An 18,065-nucleotide genomic window follows, 5' to 3' on the forward strand; every position below is an offset into this window, starting at 1 on the left:
CGTGACGTCACTGTGCCAGCAAGAGAGGGCGTGAGGGAGGGAGAAGGGGAGGGATGGAGAGGGCTGAAAGGAAGAGAGAGAGGGAAAAAGAGGAATGAGTGAGTGAGGGAGAGTAGGAATGAGGAAGAGAGAGAAGAACGAGCGAGAGATGGGATGAGAGGGAGTGAGAGAGGGTATGAGAGAGGGGAAGAGGGTTGGAGGGAGGGGAAGAGGGTTGAGGGAGGGAAGAGGGGAGGGAGGGGAAGAGGGTTGGAGGGAGGGAGGGAGGGAGGGAGGGGAAGAGGGTTGGAGGGGGAGGGGAAGAGGGTTGAGGGGAGGGGAAGAGGGTTGGAGGGAGGGAGGGAGGGAGGGGAAGAGGGTTGAGGGGAGGGGAAGAGGGTTGGAGGGAGGGGAGGGGGGAGGGAGGGGAAGAGGGTTGGAGGGAGGGAAGAGGGTTGGAGGGAGGGGAAGAGGGTTGGAGGGAGGGGAAGAGGGTTGGAGGGAGGGAGGGGGGAGGGAAGAGGGTTGAGGGGAGGGGAAGAGGGTTGGAGGGAGGGAGGGGAAGAGGGTTGGAGGGAGGGAGGGGAAGAGGGTTGGAGGGAGGGAGGGAGGGAGGGAGGGAAGAGGGTTGAGGGGAGGGGAAGAGGGTTGAGGGGAGGGAGGGGAAGAGGGTTGGAGGGAGGGAGGGGTTGAGGGGAGGGGAAGAGGGTTGGAGGGAGGGATGGATGGTGTGGAGAGGAGGGTGAGACACAAAGTTAGCTGAGTTGAGGGGCGAGTGGGGTGAGAGAAGGTCACAGAGACAGTGGGCGCGAAGGGATTTATAGGTGACACGGACAGATGACCGACCACTTCGCCCTCCAATGGGTGGGACAGACGCACTTCACTAACCAGATTGTGTCAATCTTTTAAGACTGTTTTACCTTTCACGGATGAAGTCTGGTCTTAGGTTACTGGGCAGAGATTTAAAAGTCCAAGGTTATGAATGGTTTTAAGCCTTCCAAGTATGAGAAGTTCAAGCCTATATTTCAGGTAGGTTTGGGCGTGAGATCCGATGAGCGCAGCAGCTCATCATTAGAACACTTAAGTACCTCACGTAAGAGTTTTCCACTGTTCAATCCTTTTGTGTCTCTTCGGTAGCCCTCTCACCTCTGAATCAGGAGCTTGGGTGGGGGGGGGGGGGGTTCAAGCCCCCACATCAAAGCTCTGTGGCGTTCTTGGTAACCCGGTTCCTCAGCCAAACCGGTCCGCGGTACTCCAGGGCACTGCTGATGGCAGACCAGACCAGCCCAGCCTGGCTTCTTGGCAGGACTTGGAGGGGCAGACTGGTCACCGGGACAGGAATTATTCCCAAACTGAGTTCAATTCAAACTGGCTGTCTACAAAATGCACAGTGACTACACTTTGCAGCAAAATGCTGGGAATCACTTTTGAGACTTCCTCCCAAAAGTAAGGCAATACCCCAAATGCAAGGATTAATATTATTATTATTACAAAGTAATAAGTGAATGGATATGAAACTGAGGTCTCGAAAACGTGATACAGGGCAACAAAGGAATAACTCGGACAAATTGAAATCCGCATATACTTAGGAGGAACCCAATTTCACCGACTTTCATCTCTTTAAAGAGATTAACACCGCAATTAGGGAGGAAGCATCAAACATTGATGGACAGGGAAACGTGGCAACCAATGCAATTTGATTAAGGTATCAATCTAGTGGTAGCCGGAACAGTTAAAAGATTAGAGAAATAGTTAAAGGAGGTTAGCAGCAAGACACTGATGGTTTGTTACACGTGATGGTGTATTTTTCCAGGCACAAATGAGAGTCTTGACTTTCAGCTCTTCCAAAGAAACCTTCTGGCTTGCTCAGTCAGTAGCACCCTAACCTCTGAGGCAGAAGATTTTGGGTTCAAGCTTCATGTCAGGTCTTTGAGCTCATCAGTGCTTCAACCTTGTGGCTGCTGAGGGCTGGATGCCCCTATTTGAGAAACATCCACGAGCTGCATAAATAATATTTTTGTGTTTCGCTTCCAGAAACATAACATTTACGGGTTATGGAGGGAGCGTGGGCACGATGAATTGGGGGGGGAATGAAATCAGCCCGCGTCCTGGATGGAGCACACTGACCCTCTGGACGTTGTGTTGTTGAAGGTGCCGGCTTTTAGATAAAACGTTAAACCGAGGTCTCTTATGAGCTTGTTCAGGTGGACGTTAAAGGTCCTGTTCAAAAGAGTTCAAAAGAAAGAGTTTCTCCGATGGGTTAGGATTAAGAGAATTTTTCCCATTTGATTGTCCTGGTCAACAATTCCCCTCCAAGATAAAACTGGCCATTCACTCCATGGCTGTCTGTGCGATGTTGCTGTTTACAAATTGACTGCCAAACAGTCTACTTTTCAGTAAAACCTCGTGAAGCGCTTTGAGAAGTCTCCCTAACCTGAAAGGCGCGGGATCAAATGCAAGGATTAATTATGATAAGTAATCTGACCCCTGAATTATATTAAGAAGCCGTCAGGTATTGTTACAAGACAATCCCCAGCAGATAACAGCTGCCTGATCCAGATCAGAACCAATTTAGTCATTAAGATAATTCAGATGAGAGATTAGAAATTTAGAAATAATACTTAGAATCCCAATTTAGTAGGACCCACTTTATTAATAATAGTAGTAGTACGAAAGGTATGAAGTGGCTGAGGGTGCGAATGCTGATGGGAGAGCAAAGAGAAAACGTAAAGGGCCGTGGGCGAGAAAAACACTGCAAAGTAGTTAGCGAGCTGTTAAACAGAGGACTTCCTCTCTCTCACACCCACACTAATCGCTTTGACCTCTTCAGTATGTCACCCAAGACGATTAGTTGCAGTGTATTTTTGGGGGCAGCTTTGTTGCTTGAGAGACCATGATATTATGAGGTGCGACTGTTAAACAGGCTTAGCATTGACGTCATGTACTGGCTCCCCATATATGGAGGCATGGCGGCTCCCCAAATGCCTGACTCCAAACACACCGCTTTCCGCTCCGTCTTGACTGTGCGAGCAGCTTTGCGAAGGCAAGCCGTCATGTTGGCATCCAGGGCACTGCTGGCCAAGAATGTGGCAGCGGTTCTCACCAGTCAGCCCTCCTGCTCGTTCTTTCAGTCCAGTGATGTGGGGAACTGGGGCAATGCCAACGTGGCAGTAGTAAGTGTGTCCGCACAGTGCCCGCCAGTAACTGAGTTTAAATGCAATCAATGCCATTTTTGTATTGCGTTGTAAAACGTTATGGGGTGGGGGGGAAGTTGCCAAACTGGATGAGTGATGCTCGTGCTTTTAATTGATAGCTTTGTTATAATTTGATTTGATTCTCCAGGTGTTTTCAGGCTCAGGCTGCTGGGATGGAACCGACACCAATGAGGCTGCCTAGTAAGTCGCTGCTGTGTTCAGTGCCCCAAACCCGCCCTGTAGATTTAGCTGGAAGCAAAGGCATCACACATAGATATTGGGGTTAAACCCAGTCGCTTTCTATTACCTGTCTATACCTACTTTACATTTGTTTCCACTACCCACTGCCCCCACTTGGCTGACTCTGGCCTCTTGCATGTCCCTAGTGCCCTAAGCCCTACCATCAGCGGCCGCAGTTTCAGCCACTAAGCTCCAAACCCTCTGCTTTGCCCCCTCTTTTAGATCATGACCGAAGACCTTCCTCTTCGACCGTGCTTACGGTCACCTCCTCCTTTTCCCTGTCTGTTAAGCGCTCCGAAACCCTGCCCCGGGTAATGGCGCTGTGTAAATACAACTTGTTTTAGTGGTTGTTGTTTTGCTCAGTGTTTGATGGGGTGATGAGCGCAAGAGACCGCTAAACTCTCCAAATGAGCTGAAATTCCGGGCGGTATTAGGCGGTCTTTGGCAATACGTGGTTATAACGGGGAAATCCCATTGGCAGTCGACAAGGATTGCCCTGCGTAACGCTGATTGTTTATCCTGAACAAGCGCTCCGGGATGCTACTACATATGAAGGGCGCTATTTGAATGCAAGTTGTTGTTGTTGAACATCTGTGGAAAGTCAGTACGTGTGAGGCTTGATTGATGTACATCTATGTGTGTGTCTCTCTCTCTCACTCTCTCTCTGACTCTCGCTCACTCTGTTGCTCACTCTCTCGCAGTGTGATGTACCACCTAAGCCGCAATGGAGCCAAGTTCCAAATGTTTGCCCCAAACATGCAGCAGATGCAAGTGATCGACCATAGCCGTAACCAGCCCAGCTCCGGGGAGAACAGGTAATGCCCGGGAACTGCCTGCAGTTAATTCTGTAATGCTTTAATAATAATAAAAATAATAATCTTTGTATTTGACATAGCGCCTTATCAGGTCTCCGAGATGTCTCAAAGCGCTTCACAGAATATACTGTAAAGTTAATTGAATTGTGGGCAAAACGCTGCAACCAGTTGCACACAGCGGTGTCCCACAAACATTCATGGATTGAGTGACCACATTATTATTATTAATTTTTTTTTGAAGGGATTATTACCCTCAGAAAAGCAATCCGCCAATCGACTAACTACCGGATTCCTACTTAGACATGCGTGTGGAGTAAGAAAATTTGCCCAACGTTTTGCCCTGCCGGGAATCGAACCCGGGTCCTTTCACTTGCGAGACGTGCGCTCTAACCTCTGAGCTACAAGACTCCACAGACCTCTCTGACGATGACTGTTTATCACTTGCTGCAGGAATGTGATGATCGAGTCTGCCCGACTCGCCCGCGGGAAGATCCAAGATCTCTCCCGACTGGAAGCCGGAAACTTTGATGCCATCATCTTCCCGGGCGGTTACGGAATCACCAAAAACTTGTGAGTTTACCCGACGTTGAGATGTCTCAAAACACTGCGCAGTATATACTGTAGAGTGCAGTGACTATTTTGTGGGTGGAACGCGGCAGCCAATTGCGAAGAGCAGTGTCCCACAAACAGTCCGTGGATTGAGTGAGCGGTTATTATTACTGCTGGAAAGCGATCCGCCAATCGGAACTTCCCTAAGGTTTCGCCCCACCCGGGAATCGAACCCGGGTCCTCTCGCTCGCAAGGCGAGTGCGCTAGCCTCTACGCTACAGGATTCCACTGATAATTGCTGTGACCAGTAACTGACTCAGTGTGTGTCTTTCATGTGTCTCTACGCCCACCCCCACCTTAATCAGGTCCACCTTCAACAACGATGGAAAGGATTGCAGAGTGAACTCGGACGTTGAGCGGATACTCAAGGATTTCCACCGTAAGAACAAACCGATCGGGTGAGTGACGCCTGGCTCGTCACCAAGAGCCTGGCACATTATCGTGTACCTGTACTTGCTGTGTCGTCCTGTGCCCCCCACTCCCTGCAAACCCCCACCCATAGGACATTCAACCCATCGAGCCTACTCGGAACTGCACAGAGTCAATTATCTGCTCCCACTTGCGACTGGACACTTTGTGGATAAGCAGGCGGTTTGGATAAGACACCACGCGTGATACAAAGTAATATCCGTTGCTGGTGTCCTGCAGCTTTACGTGCAGAGCTGGTGCAGATAAATGGGGCATACAGAAAAAGATGGGGTACAGATAAATGGAGCACGCAGACAAATGGGACAAGTGGGTGGAGGATGTGTGGATAAACGAATGTGCAGAAATAACGGCGGGCAGATAAATGGCTGGTAGTGTATTATACACTGTGTTGCTAATGGCTGTCGTCCCGCCTCTCCTCTCAGGCTGTCCTGCACGTCCCCAATCCTCGCCTGCCGGGCGATTCCTGGAATCGAGGTGACCATGGGCCAGGAACGTGAGGAGAGTGGACGCTGGGGCCGATGGCCTTACTACAGCATGACCAATGCAGTCAAGACCATGGGAGCCAAGCATGTGATGAAGGAACCCTTCATATCCTTTTCAAAGCCCTGCAGGAGGACCTGGGGGATGGGGGCAACTATCTTCTGAGTGTGTGTGTGTGTGGAGGGGGTGTGGGTTGTAGGAAAATGAGAGCTCCAGTACCCATAGCATTCCCACAAGCAAATCTCTGACTCCGAGTGCTGCCAACTGAGTCAGGCCGACACCTAATACACGGATCTGTTCGGGATTATAATGATGATAATAACATTCATTTTAATTAACCTGTGTGTTTTGCCCACAAAATATACAGTCAATTCACTTTACAGTATAACCTGTGCACTTTTGAGGCGTCTCGAAGACGTGATAAGGCAAATGCAAGGATTATTATTATTCATTCGGGAGGACGTGTGAAAGCGCTTCACAGGATATACTGCCAAGTGTATGTTTTGAAGGCGGGTTTCAATGTGTTGCTGTGTTTCTCCCTTAACCACCTTTGCCTCACGAAGCCCATGTGGACGAGAAGAACAAAGTCATCAGCACTCCCGCCTTCATGTGGGAGACAGAGTCTCACTACCACTACATCTTCGACGGCATCGGGCAGATGGTCAAACACGTTCTGCGCATGACCAAGTGAGGCGCGAGACAGTGGAGACCCAACAGTACAGGCTGACCCCGCGGTAACGCTCCGTGGTATAGCATGGGCCCGCTTAGAGCGCGGACCTGCGATATACCGCCATCGAATTGGCCGGCTTCCGGTGCAGGAAGTGCAGGAAGTGTGATCAGCTGCGACCCTGATGACCCAGAAGCGCTGATCGGTGGCCATTTTTTTCCCTTCCCCCCCTCTACCACCCCCGAACCATCGTATTACAACGGGGTCAGCCTGTAATTCTGGGTAGACTGGTTACCTCAGCCCTAAAGTTCACTGTAGGGTCTAGATGAGGGGGTGGCGTTGGTAAGAATTAGCTTTCCTGTTGTTAGACGGGTTTGTGACGTGTTGTGGATGTGTTAAGGGCTTGGATGGAAATGGGTTCTTCAGTGGTGACTGGGTGAGGTTGAGTGGATATATGTCAATGTTTCAGGGAATTTCTGAACATTTTCAAGGTCACCTCTCCGTGATCAATCTTATTTTGAATGTGACACACACGTATATATACATATCAATAAAATACATCACATCAGAATTCTCAAGGAAATCCATGGCTGTGTAGTGTGGAGCAGGTGAAATATACGTGGAAGGATATAGCTTTAAGGAGAGGTTAGAGAGGTTAGGACTCTTCCCACTGGAGCAGAGAAGGTTGAGGTGTGATATGATCGAGGTGGTAAAAGCAACGAAAGGATTTGTTGGGGAGAATTGATCGCGGGAAAAAAATCTGTTAGTTGGAATTCGAGGATGAGAAGGTGTGAATTTGAAACTGACTCGGGGAGTAAGAGGAGAGGTTGTGTCAGGGGAGGTGGGGGAGAAGGTTGTAGGGTGGGGTGTCATTTGAAAGAATTAGACAAGCACATGCAGAGGGGGTGGCGGAAAAGAGTTAAGGATGTAGGATTGGGATGGAGGACATCTCGTAGGAGGAAATAATGGCACAAAGTCATGGGTTGAATGGCCTCCAAGAGAATTGTATGTTGGTTCCTGTGGATGTCAGTGCTGTGTGTGCTTCTCTGCTGTCCAAGGCAATGGGCTGTACCTCCAAAAGCATATCCTTGAATGTTTTGTACTGCGCAGTTCAACTCCTCAAAATAATGATAATAAAAATGGAAAACAAAAGATGCCTTTGTGTGGGATCATCATTAAATCCCCCTCCCCCTCCTCACCCACCGCTGCTGTTTCTTTTTCTGTCCTACTTTTAGCGCTCGCCCAAATACAGCAGCAGCAACAAAACTACATTTATAGAGCGCCTTTCACGTCGGGAGGACGTCCCAAAGGGCTGAACAGTCAGATGTCGGGGTCTGAGCCTGGGGGGAGGAGGGGTGTAGGGAAGGCAGAGAGTTCGGAGGGAGACCAAAGGTATGGTCGAAGAGAAGGGTCTTAAGACCGGCCTTGAAGGATACGAGGGAGGAAATACCCCCCCACAACCCTCACCCTACACACACACACACTGCGTTTCGAAGAATGAACACACTCTCATGTAAAATAATTTCATGCAGGCGGACAACAACAACAACAACAGCTTGGATTTATATAGCGCCCTCCACGCCGGACGGCGTCTCAGAGCGCTTTACAGTAACGGATCCCGGGACACCAGGGACAGTATATATGGGATAGTGTGGAGCATTGTACACAGGACAGTGTATATAGAGTAATATATACGTGACAGTGTTGATGCAGAAATCTATACGGGAGAATATATGTCGCAATATGTACGGGACAACGTATATGGGGTTCCGCCCACGCTATACACAGTCACTACACTTTACAGCGAAGCGCTTTGAGACACCCCGAAAGACGTGATGAGACGCCGCTGCATCCAATGCATATTATTATTATTATTATTATTGATTATTATTGATTATTATTGTGTATTAATTATTATTATAAGGTACAGGTGTGAAAGTGGGCGGAGCTCGGGAACGGGGGGGCGTGGCTTTGCGTGGTGACGTAGTATACACGGGCAAGGGCGTGGTAAGTAGGGGGCGGGGCCTGGTATCCGGGGGGGCGGAGTTAGTGTGGTGACGCAGCAAGATGGCGGCGAGGCAGTTGGTGGGGCGCGGTAACTAGGGGGCGGGGCCTGGTATCCAGGAGGGGCGGAGTTAGTGTGGTGACGCAGCAAGATGGCGGCGAGGCAGTTGGTGGGAGCGGCGCAGCGCGGCCTGAGCCTGAGTCGGGCTCTCGGGCGCTCAGCGCCCGTCAGGACCATGGCCGCCGGCGGCGGTGAGTAAAGGGAGGCCGGCAACACGCGGGGCGGGGAGGGGAGGGAGAGAGAGGGAGCGAGAGGGAGGGAGCTGGGCCTAGGCCGCGCCTGAGGCCTCGGGCTCGCGTGGCGGATGTTCCACCTTGAGGAGGAAGGTCATTGGAAGAGCAGGCGAGAGGCCTCGGGCTCAGGCTGTCAGCCCTCCCGCAGCTTCAGCCCCAGCCCTGGGGGGAGGTGGTGGGGAGGGTCGACATTGCACAAGGTTAAAGTGATCCCCAACCTCCTCCTCACCTCTCCCCCCCACACCCCTCCCCTCCCCCCCACACCCCTCCCCTCCCCCCCCACACCCCTCCCCCCCCCCCACACCCAGCACAAAGCGTCTCAAGTATTATAATATCTCTAATAGATAACGTAATAATAATAACAATCCTCGCGCCTTATCCGGTCTTCGAGACGCCTCAGAGCGCTTCACCGGAGGCCGCCGCCAAAGTGACCTGCGTGTCTTGCGGGTGGGTCGCGACGGCCGGTCCGCGCCGCGGCCCCGCAGACAGCCGCGGATCGACTGAGGCGACCGAATTGTTATTTCACGTGCTGCGGTCTTCACGTAATAAAGAGCCGCCGGGGCGGGGGGGGGGGGGGGCGGGGGTGTGGGGGGGAAAGGGGCCAAAGGCCGTCGCTCTTTTAAAAGAACCGACGCAGACTGTAAACTCCGTGCTGTAAACGACCTGCTTCCTCGTATGACACCGCTGACGAGAACACAGGGCGCACACACACACACACACCCACACACACACCCACACAACCCCCACCCGCACTACGCTGTCAGGCCTCAGACTGCCAGCTCAAAGCCCCGCCGTGGTGTTTTGAATTCATTCGCAACCAGAGGCGAGTCCGGGCTGACACATAATTCACGCTGCACAATGAAGAAAAAAGAAATATTTTATCGATCTTCTTGTCTGTCTAATGGTTATACATTTCCGTGTGTTTGGGGGGGCGGGGTGGGGGGGCAGGTTCAGTTATTAAGGCAGGATTAAAATGGTGCTTCATTGGTGTCGGATATCTTTCTCCTGTGCCCCTGAAATTGTTCCCGCCGTGACGAGTTTCCACCGTTTGATTTAAAAGGACACTTTTTTTTGAAGTGCGGACCTTTTGGATCGAGTTGTAACTGGTTTAAGGAGCTGAGAGGAACCTGCAGGTCAGTGTCGCAACGGATGTGCAGCCAGCCACCCCGCTTCGCTAATGCAGTCCTAGAGGTTCGAGAGCGTAAACGCTTAATGTGCTGCCGTTTTCTTGGGGGTTCACTAACCACAGTGCTGACTGAACAGCATGGGAGAGGCAATGCATCGAGCTTCGCGGTGAAGGTCAAAAATGTAGTGACTGAGCTTATATTCTCAGAATTTCGTGCACTGCTAAAACAGAATTGACAGTGTGGAACTGAAGGTTGGATCTCTCGATCCTTGTCGCATAACATTGTTCCCCTTTATATAGTTTCTACCGCCAGAGTGATTTACTTAACCCTTAGACCACAGGCCAAATGCATGAGGCTTTCCTTCCGTCTTGTGACCCTCAGGATTGGTTTTCATAACGTGACAGTAACCCTCGTATTTGATCAGAGTGCCAATCATGCTGAAACATCTTCAATCATTTCACAGCTCGAATTACTGTCAAGTGTAGTGTGGCATTTGTTCCTCCGGGTCTGGCCTCCTCCTCGTCCTCCGCTCCACCCTCGGCGGCCGTGCCTTCAGCCACTACGCTCCGAGGCTCTGGAACTGCCTTCCTCACTCCGTCGCTCCCTCCCTTCCCATTTTCAGGTCTCTACTGAAGATCTTTCTTTTCGACCACGCCTTTGGTCACCTCCCCCCCCCCCCATTTCCCCCTGACTCAGTCCCGGGATCCGTTACTGTAAAGACACCTGTACGGTTGGCCAGTTGTATTGACTGACTCAAGCATGCTTTCTGAAACTCACTTTGCATTAATGTTATATTATGCTTTCTTGCCTTGTATCCCATTTGAGTTCAGTTAGTTCCCCCCCCCCCTCCAACACTACCCCTTTTCTCCTATTGAGATGCTCATGGGATGATTTCAGACTGCAATTGAGCAGTGAGTGAGGTTATGCTGTAACTTGACCCAAGTTTGGAATGGTCCAGGGAAGTTCATATCTTCAAATATCTTGAGAAGCTACACCAGTAGAGTGAGATGAGAGTACAAGGATCAACTGGCGACCTTTGGCAGGGAGGCACTGCATTATCTGACCAGAGAGGGCCATATGGGATCAGCAAATGAAAAGCAAAAGAGACAAGGGCACAAAAGCAGCCCCTGAATCAAAGGCAGATTCACGGAACCCATGCTGCAGCTTATCTGGTCAATTGGAGCACAATTCTGAAGTCTGGTTATCGATTCTAACCTCTGTGGGAAGTCGACAGCTTTTCATCCTTTAAGTTGTGTCCTTGGTTCCTCTCTTTCAATCCCAGGTATTCCAACTGATGAGGAACAGGCAACTGGGCTGGAGAAGATCATCATGCAGGCTGCTCTGAAAGGACAGGTATGCTTCCTGAGTTAATAATAATAATACTTGCATTTGAGATAGCACCTTATCACGTCTTTGAGACGTCTCAACCCGCTTCACAGAATATACTGTAAAGTGAATTGACTGTGTATTTTGTGGGTGAAACACGGCAGCCAATTGCGTACAGCAGAGTCCCACAAACAGTCGTAGCGATTGACCAAATTATTATTATTTATCTATTTTTTTGGAGGGTTTTATACCGGAAGTAAACCGTCAATCAACTAACAGCCGGGTTCCTACTTACTGCTACGACAACAACAACAAGATTCCATTTATTGAGCGCCTTTCATGTCGGGAGGACGTCCCAAGGCGCTGAAACAGTAAACAGAGGCGTGTCGAGTAAGGAAACTTGCCTAAGATTGTGCCCGCCCGAGTATTGAACCCAGGTCCTCTCGCTTGCGAGACAATCGCGCTAACCACTAAGCTACAGAACTCCAGAGTTCTGTGTTATTAAGAGTCTTAAACTGCCTGGGCTTGTCCAGGGTGGCTGAGCTTGTGAAATGTGTTACTGAGCTTGTGAAATGTTGCTCAATTTACACACAGATTTTTCTTTCCTCTTGCTAGGATCCTTACAACCTTTTAAAGCCCAAGGAGTATGCTGGTACCAAAGCGGACCCTCACATTGTGCCGTCCATTACAGACAAGAGGATTGTCGGGTGTGTCTGTGAGTACCCCGCGCTCTGTCTTAATTTTCCAGTGGAAACCTCCCTTTTCTCCATCTCAACCCTGCTTTTTAAGTGGGGGTAGTGAGATGCAATGATAACCTATCCTGCATGAGACTGTATCCTTTGTAAACCCCTGATCTGAGCCACTGTACAATCGAGTCGCCGTTTTTCTCTCTGAAAAACTTAGCAATGCTTTGGCTGCTCCCTGTAACTACGGCCTTTTCTCCCTCCCTGCAGGTGAAGAGGACAACACTGTAGTCATATGGTTCTGGCTGCACAAAGGGAATCCTTGCCGATGCCCCTCCTGTGGGTCCTATTACAAGCTTGTGCCCCACCACCTCCCTCACTGATGCAACGCAGAAAGGTCGCAGGTTGTGGTTGAGTTGACCCTGATTGACAGCTGTCACTTAATATTTATGGTTTGGGACCCAAATTGTAACTGCTCTGAGAACAGTGTCATGTACTGTATGTACATAGATTAATCAATCTATCAAATAAACTTCTAAAACGTTCATTTTAATGTTTTGTGTGTGTTCTCCCCTCCCCTCCCCTCTCCCCTCTCCCCTTCCCTCTCGACTCTCTTCCTCCTCCTCGCTCCCTCCCTTCCTCCCTCACCCTGACCATTTCCCCCTCCTCTCTCCCTCCCTTCCCTTCCCTCACCCTGACCATTTCCCCCCTGCTCGGGTCATGACCCAACTGTGCAGCGCCTTGGGACGTCCTCCTGACGTGAAAGGCGCTCTATAAATGGAATCTTGTTGTTGTTGTTGTTCTCGTCAGATCCACCCTTATGGTGTTCAGTTATAGGAACTGAAGAACAGGCGGAGGCCATTCAGCCAGTTGAGCCTGTTCCGCCATTCTATTAGATCATGGCTGATCTGTACCTCAACTCCAAACACCCGCCTTTTCCCATATCCTGAACTAACAAAAATCTCTCCACTTTAGTCTTGAAAATGTGAATGAATCCAACCGTAATCCACAGCCTTTTGGGAGAGGGAGAGAGTTCCAAATTTCCACTAACCTCTGTATGTGTGAAAGAATGCTTCCTGATTTACAATGGTCTTGGTCTAATTTTAAGATAATGCCCCCTTGTTTGGGATTCCCCCACCCACCAGAGGAAATAGTTTCTCTGTAGCTACCCTGTTAAATTTATGTAAGAATAGATAAATAAATGAAGCTTGGATGTTGACAGCATGATGGCTTAATTAGGTGTGATAAGTTAAGACAAGGTCGAAGGCAGAGAAGGTTGAGGGGATATTTAATAGAGGGGTTCAAAATTATGAGGGGTTTTGATAGGGTAGATAGGGGAGAAACGGTTTCCACTGGTGGGTGGGTCGATATGCCAGTCAGTTGACTGGAGGGCAGCACAGCTGACTTTAACCTCTCCTCTTCAATACAAATCAAGACCGAAGTCTTTAACCGCTCAGTCAGTCTTTTTCCCTCCCCAACCCACCTTCCTCGGCTCATCCCCAACTCAGGTGCCCAGCCAGCAGTGTCGAGCGCTTTGAGACGTGCTTCCGACTTGAAAAGGGCACTTGTGTGAATGTTATAATAATAATCCTTGCATTTGATATAGCGACTTATACACTGTAAAGTCTTGGAGAGGACTCAAAGCGCTTCACAGAATATACTGTAAAGTGTGTGTTTTGTGGGCGAAACGAGGCAGTCCGTTTCGCACGGCGGTGTCGCATAAACAGTCGTGGATTGAGTGACCATATTTTTTTTGCGCGTAGCTGTGTGAGTGTGTGTAGTCGGGTATATTTTTGGACGGAGGGGTGGGGGTATTACCGAAACATAACATAAATGTCGATATGTTTCTGGAAGGGAAACACAAAAATATTGTGTTTGTGAAAACACAGTACCATCAGTGCTGCCCCGCAAATAATTGTTTAATTAAAGGATCAAAGAATGCAGGAGACTTGAGTGCTTCACTTCATTTTCAGCTTTATTCTGAGCGCTTTTGCTTTGAATTCACGGTAGTTATACAAATAATTGCACTTTTAGCTTGTATGACTGTGTCCTGACATTAGTATATGACTATACTGTATACTCATAGCGTCACAGGAAAGGACCCGTTAAGACAATGCACGCAGCAAGCATTCTTGATTTGGTAATAAGCTTCAAATTAATGAAACTATACACAGTAGCACCAGAGGCTCAGCTTGTTTGGATGGCTCATAATTACACAAAGCAATTGGTTTATGTACGTGAACTTCCCTCTTCATTCTCTTGGGTCGTTTTCTTCAATCATGTCGTTTTTTGCCTTCAGCACGCTTCATTTCACAAACGTCCCTCTGAGCTCTCCCCTCACCCTCCTGCTTTATACATCTCACCATTTGTCACCTTAACCAGAAGCATTGAGCAAAGTTAAGTCAGCGTTAACAGGGGAGACAAACTGCAAAAGGCAAACTCAGCACGTTACAGCTGAATGGATTACATGAGTGGTTAATGCTGCCTTCACAAGCCAATCGATAAAATATTCCAACTTGCAACCTAATGGTTTTTTTGTCTTACTGGTGTATTGGCTGAAAGCTCAGGACTTTCCTGGAATTAAAGCCGACTAGAATGTTTCATCGGCAAATTCTACCAAGCTCTGATAGTAACACCTTGACTGCGATTGTCATCGATCAGATCGCAGACAATCGAAAGACCTTTTAACCGGGGAAACTGATAAAAGGAACCATAGAAAGTAGAGGTTCTGCCTCGACAACAACAATAAATTACATTTATACAGCCCCTTTCACGTTGGGAGGACATGCCAAGGAGCTGGTCGGTAAGGGATTTGGACCCGAGCTGGGGATTGGGATCAGGAGGGGTAGGAGGGTGCCCGAAAGCACGGTCAAAGAGGAGAGCCCTGACACGTATTTTGGAGGAGGCAAGGGGAGGGTGGAGCGAGGTGAAGGTAATGTGGAATGGGGTTCCAAAGGGTGGTGGTAGAGAGGCTGAAAGCCTGACCGCCAATGGTGGGCCGGGTGGGGTAGATATGGAGCTGGCCGGAGCCCGCTGAGCAGAGGGAGCGGACAGTTCGATATGGAGTTAGCAGGTCACAGAGGTCGGGAGGAGCAAGGCCGTGGAGGGCTTTGAAGGGGAGGACGAGAATTTTGAACTGTATCCTCTGTTGGGGACGGGGAGCCAGTGGAGGCGGGCTGACTTAACTGTATCTGTTGTCTGCTCCCTCGTCGGAGAAAGTGTAAGGGAAGCTTCTGCCGGGCAATGCAAAGGAGAGACTCTGAGGTGAGTAGGCAGATCTGAACAGTGGAGAGGTTTGAGTGGGCAAGTACTCGCCTATGTATCCACCAGTGTGGGTGTGGATGATACGAGTTTCTTCTCCCTCCAGTAGTTTCCTATAAGAAAAGAAAGCCAAGGCATTGCAGTTATTCGCACTGGACGGTACAATTCAGAGAGACTTGAAATCAATTTAGGGTAAACTTACTCAATAATCATCCTTGCATTTGATATAGCACCTTATCATGGACTATGTTGTAAAGGGGAGTGACTGTATTTGTGGGCAAAACGCGGCAGCCATACGCGTACAGCGGTGTACCACAAACAGTCATGGATCGAGTCCTAAAACCGAATAACTCGCCATCGAGAGTGCTGTCTGGCCAAGCTTTCCCGCTGCTTGTCCAGCTAGGACCACCCAACCGTTAGGGCTTTGGCTTGTAGGGTTAACAGGAGCTGAGTGGGAGGATTCCTTGCCCCCAGTGACTGGTGTGGAGCTGGGCTGTGCCATGGAGCACTGCAGACCCAGCGTTCTGCAGCTATTTACCTGTAGGCTGCGATCTCGATGTCCAAAGCCATCTTCACATTCAGAAGATCCTGATACTCTTTCAGGTAATGCCCCATCTCATTCTTGGTGGAGCTTAATTCATTTTCTAGGTCGTTGATTACGTCCTAATTTTGGAAAGAAAATAAAAGGTTTGAAATATTGTGTGCAGTCTGCCATCTCCCTCTGTTCTTATCGAGGATCCTTTGCATGCTTTTTCATTTTTTTTAATAACAATAATCCTGGCATTTGATACAGCGCCTTTCACGTCATTGAGACGTCTCAAAGCGCTTCCCAGAATATACTGTAAAGTGGATTGGCTGCGTATTTTATGGGCGAAACGTGGCAGCCAATTGCACGCAGCAGCGTCCCCACAAACAGTCGTGGATTGAGTGACCAAACCATTATTTATTTTGACTAACGAGCAAAGCGAACTTATGGTTATATCCCCTTTATTCTCCTTTGTATTTGACCTCCCTTTCTCAACAGATGAGAAATGCTTTTCTTGATTCCGCCCTCCGCTCTCCTTTATTACGTTCCTCCCATCTTCCTACCCCATCACCGCTCCCCTCCCGAGTTCACTCACCTGCAACGAGTTTACGTCCATGCCTTGCTTCTGCTCCAGCTCCTGAAGCTGGCGTTCCAAAGACTCGTTCAACCCCTTCACCGCCTCGATCTCTAAAGTCTTTGACTGCACATGGCGCCGGATCTCAGACATCTCATCTCGAGCTTGCTTCATCGACTCTTGTTCCTTGGAAGCGCTCTCCACCATTACGTTGAACCTATTCTTGTACCACTCTTCGGCCGACTCCAAGTTCTTGGTAGCCACCTTCTCGTACTGGACCTTGATGTCCCTCAAGGAAGAGGACAGGTCTGGCACAGCCATGTCCACCTCGACGGACACTTGGGCACTGTGGATCTGAGCTTGCATCTCCCCCATCTCCTGATCGTGCAGCTTCTTCAGAAAGGCGATCTCCTCCACCAAGCCATCAATCTTCCTCTCCATCGCACTCCTGCCCAAGACAGCCTCGTCAGCGCTCTTCCTGGCTTCCACCAACCTGCCATCGGCGTCCTCCCGGTTGAGGACCTCATCCTCGAAGCGAGTCTGCATCTTCTTCAGGACGTCGTCCAGGTGATCCCTCTGCAGTTGGGCGTTCTGCCTCTCGTTCTTGGCGTCCTCCAGAGCCAGACGGAGATCTCGGAGCTCCTGGTCGTAAATGGCCTTGAGGTGGGAGGGCTCCCCGTGTTTCTGCCTCAGGATGGACAGCTCGGCTTCCAGCACCTTGTTCTGCTGCTCCAGCTCATGGACCTTCTCGATGAAGCTAGCGAACCTGTCGTTCAGCTCCTGCAGCTGGGCTTTCTCCTGGGTGCGGACCGTACGGAACTCGCTGCTCACGGCGCTCGCCTGGCTCAGATCAAAGGTGTCCAGGGCTGAGATCATGGATGGAGAAGCATGCCCTTTCCTCCCCGAGAAAGACTGGACTGAGTAGGTCGACCTGATGGGCTTGATGCTGCTTCCAATGGAGCTCCTGGAGTGCTGGATACCTCCGTAAACCCTGGACACAGGGCTGTCCCCATAGCGTTTCCTCTGAGAGTGGAAATAGGAGTCGTAGCTTGCGGTACTCATGATTGCTTCTGCTCGCTCCCTGCCTCCTCCTTGTCTGCCTGTGCTCAATGCCTGCCTTTGCAATGGCCTTTTATAGCCGCCGCCGAGGCTGTAGAGAAATCTGACGCAGCCACTTAATTGTCAGGGTGAATCAATAAGACTAACTGTGCAGAGCGCGAGGGGGTGGGGTTGGGGAAAGACTGCAATATGAGTAAGCATTCTTGAGAAAATGTGAAGACAGGGAGAGGGGGAAGAGCTTGAAAATAAAATTACAATTAAAAGATCTTAGCAATAAAACGCAAGCCCGATTTGATCATTTAAATCGCAATTATTCCGTTCATCAATCATGATCATTCTACCTTTTTATTTCATTTCTTTTTCCCCCGGTCCATTTTTTTTCCCCTCCCTCACTGCAAGTCACACCCAACCGAGCTGCATTGTATGTATTGGGCGTTTCCTGAAACCTTAGACACTGCAGTGTTTAACTCTTAGTTACCTTTTCAAGGGCAGGGTTTCTGATTATTTTATATACATTTTGTACGTAATATAGTATATATATATCAGACATAATATAGACTATTATGCACTATTATGAAATATTGTGCATTTCGCCCACAAAATATACAGTCAATTCACTTTACAGTATATTTTGTGAAGAGCTTTGAGACGTGTCAAAGATGTGATAAGGCACTATATCAAATGCAAGGATTATTTTGAGACGTCTCGACCGGCTCCGGCCTCCTGCGCATCCCTCGTTCCCTCCACTATACCGTCGGCTGCCGCGCTTTCAGCCGCTACGCCCCGAAACTTTGGAAC

At 49.5% G+C, this 18,065-nt stretch overlaps 3 protein-coding genes across 3 annotated transcripts; 2 read left to right on the top strand and 1 right to left on the bottom strand.

Moving 5' to 3' along the window:
* Positions 1–3,032: 3,032 nt before the first annotated feature.
* On the top strand, positions 3,033–7,565 carry gatd3l (glutamine amidotransferase class 1 domain containing 3, like). The gene is made up of 7 exons (XM_007909220.2): positions 3,033–3,152; positions 3,322–3,374; positions 4,115–4,228; positions 4,679–4,798; positions 5,143–5,235; positions 5,689–5,854; positions 6,306–7,565. Exons 1-7 carry the CDS (start codon positions 3,033–3,035, stop codon positions 6,435–6,437), a joined length of 798 nt encoding a protein of 265 aa, XP_007907411.1. The 3' UTR covers positions 6,438–7,565.
* A 988-nt stretch (positions 7,566–8,553) lies between these two features.
* Positions 8,554–12,392, top strand: LOC103188994 (cytochrome c oxidase subunit 5B, mitochondrial). The gene is given in 4 exon segments (NM_001292106.1): positions 8,554–8,669; positions 11,121–11,191; positions 11,780–11,879; positions 12,118–12,392. Coding segments are annotated over 4 exon segments (384 nt in total). The 5' UTR covers positions 8,554–8,569; the 3' UTR covers positions 12,231–12,392.
* A 1,409-nt stretch (positions 12,393–13,801) lies between these two features.
* Positions 13,802–17,401, bottom strand: LOC103188993 (neurofilament light polypeptide). Its single transcript, XM_007909224.2, has 4 exons — positions 16,230–17,401; positions 15,647–15,771; positions 15,163–15,221; positions 13,802–14,220 (listed from the first exon to the last, which is right to left on the bottom strand). The coding sequence occupies exons 1-4, from the start codon at positions 17,268–17,270 to the stop codon at positions 14,207–14,209; spliced, it is 1,239 nt and encodes a 412-aa protein (XP_007907415.1). The 5' UTR covers positions 17,271–17,401; the 3' UTR covers positions 13,802–14,206.
* Between the last annotated feature and the right edge of the window lie 664 nt (positions 17,402–18,065).

The sequence above is a fragment of the Callorhinchus milii genome, unplaced genomic scaffold (assembly GCF_018977255.1).
Source record: "Callorhinchus milii isolate IMCB2004 unplaced genomic scaffold, IMCB_Cmil_1.0 Scaffold28, whole genome shotgun sequence".
In the NCBI taxonomy this organism is placed as follows: Eukaryota; Metazoa; Chordata; class Chondrichthyes; order Chimaeriformes; family Callorhinchidae; genus Callorhinchus; species Callorhinchus milii.